The following is a 2,138-nucleotide window of genomic DNA, read 5'->3' on the forward strand; positions in this document are numbered from 1 at the left end:
GGCATCCCAAATGCAGGGTGTGTGCTCCAAGCCAGCCCCCAGGGACCTCGGGGCAGGCTGCCTTTCCCAAAGAGGAGGCAGCTGTATTTCCCCTAAACAACTTGCCACTATGTTTGTATAACAGCACGAATGGGGCAGGGCGGGGGATCAGGCGCATCCCTGAGCGAGGTCTCTAGTGAGGAAGGCTGCTAAGGCATCCAGAGTGGGGTCACAGAGTGGCACCCTCTAAGTGCCTGTAAGGAGCAGTTCTTGGCCCGCTGAGACAAGGGTATTGGTACCAGGAGCAACTGTGTGGCTTCCATTATCTAAATGGAATAGCGCTCCTGCTGAGTGCCACTTAGCAGAGTCCCAGTCAGAAAGTGGTTTAGGAGGAGTTGGGTCCAGGTCTCTGAAGCCCCAGTCACACCAGGTTGCCTCCCTCCTGACAGGAGAAACAGAGTAACTTTGCTGTGTGATTTTGGGGGCTCCTCAGCCCCAAGGATGGCTCCTGGAAGGCAGTGGCAAAGGTCCTCTTCCTGGGAGGGTTTGAGGATGAGCTGGAGGGATGAATAATGCAGACAGTCCCTCCTCAGGGCTAATGGATTCTAGAAACCTCAGCATTGGGGAGGAGGGGGGATGGGTACAGGGTTCTCTGTCCCTTCTGTGAGCCTTTTAAGAGAGAGGGGGAGGGCTGGACTGGGCAGTGGTTCAGAGCCTTCTCTGTTTGGTTTCTGATATTTTCCTTCTTTCTTTCTAGTAACTGGTGTCCCTACCAGAAGTCCAGGCTGGTCACCTTTGTAGCTGCTTGTAGAACAGAGAAATTCCTCATCCACTCACAGCAGCCGTGTCCGCAGGGTGCTCCTGACTGCCAGAGAGTCAAAGTCATGTGAGTGAGGGAGGGTGGACCATTCTCTGGTCACCTCAGCTTACGCCCCCCCCAACCCCTGCTCGAGTTGTTAAGCCTAACCTCCTCCCCCAGGTACCGTCTGGCCTACAAGCCAGTGTACCAGGTCAAGCAGAAGGTGCTGGGCTCTGTGGTCTGGAGATGCTGCCCGGGTTACATGGGCCCTGACTGCCTGGACTACGGTAGGGCTTGTGTGCCCCATCCCCCCAGCCCTGACACAGACACCTATTGTCCCTACTCCCTCCCTCCTCAACCTCTGACCTCCAGCTGCAGAGGTGTGGCAATGTCCCATACCTCCACCTGGCCCTTCCCCTTCTCTCGGCAGATCCCACAGCACTTCCCGCCTCTGCAGACCCAAAGAACGGTCTCCAGGAAGCTTTGGAAGGACCAGTCAGCTCTGAACCTGGTGTGTTGTTGTCCTGGGAAGATGGGCAGCCCCCTGGGAGTTCCTGGCCAGGCAGTGCAGGAGGGGATGGCCAGGCAGGGCCCCTGGGCCTTTCTCCTCTGCCGGGACAGAATCACAGAGGCTCCTCCTGACCCTCTCTCCCCGTCTGGCTCCAGTTGGCCAACAGCACATGTGCCTATCCCTTGACCCCACCCCCTAGGAAGTTTCACCTGGCACCTTCCTGCCCCCTAAACCATACCAGTCTAAAGGCCTTCCTTCCCAAGCCAGGGCCAGGAAACCACGCTGTCTCTGGCCTTGATGGCAGCACAGATGAACCCACCATAAGACACAGCTCCCAAGGCCCGGACTGAGGTTGAGGTGGTGAACAAGCTCACCACGTGGTCAGCTCCTATTGCTGACTAGGCTGCCTACAACCATGTGGTCTGAGCCCAGGGCCACATGGCCGAGGAGGATGGAGTGCCAAGATGGAATAGTCATGTCTGCTTCGGGTGTGAAAGGAGCCATGCATTTGTCCTTCCTGGCCTCCTAAGCACCTGCTCATAAGGTGTCAGCATGCCTCCCTGCTCCAGCTCCCAGATCTTCACTGTCCCTTGTGAAGTGATCCATCCTGGCCTGGTTAGTTTCCCCTTGCTTGGCACTGACCTCTGACTGCTCTTAGTTCACCAGCCTACAGGGATCAGCCAGGCGGCAGTGCAGCAGGAGCACCCGATGGCAGAACTCCAGAACGACCTTCACCACGTGGCCGACAGTCTTTTAGAACAACAGGGGGGCCCGTCAAGCAGTCTCACAGTGGCCACAGCAGAGGAGGCTAACCAAACTGAGCTTGGTGAGTGTCTAATCACATCAGAG

General features: G+C 57.1%; 1 protein-coding gene across 1 annotated transcript in view; it reads left to right on the forward strand.

The window, feature by feature from the left end:
• MMRN2 (multimerin 2) overlaps positions 1-2,138 on the forward strand; it is a 22,882-nt gene that overhangs the window by 11,592 nt on the left and 9,152 nt on the right. Inside the window, exons 2-5 of the mRNA XM_030886512.2 lie at positions 737-865; positions 959-1,065; positions 1,209-1,289; positions 1,948-2,115. Of these exons, the coding sequence (XP_030742372.1) occupies positions 737-865; positions 959-1,065; positions 1,209-1,289; positions 1,948-2,115 (485 nt within the window). The remainder of the gene's footprint in view (positions 1-736; positions 866-958; positions 1,066-1,208; positions 1,290-1,947; positions 2,116-2,138) is intronic.

The sequence above is a fragment of the Echinops telfairi genome, unplaced genomic scaffold, assembly GCF_000313985.2.
Source record: "Echinops telfairi isolate 266 unplaced genomic scaffold, ASM31398v2 ScPeMD7_2010;HRSCAF=2546, whole genome shotgun sequence".
NCBI lineage: Eukaryota > Metazoa > Chordata > Mammalia > Afrosoricida > Tenrecidae > Echinops > Echinops telfairi.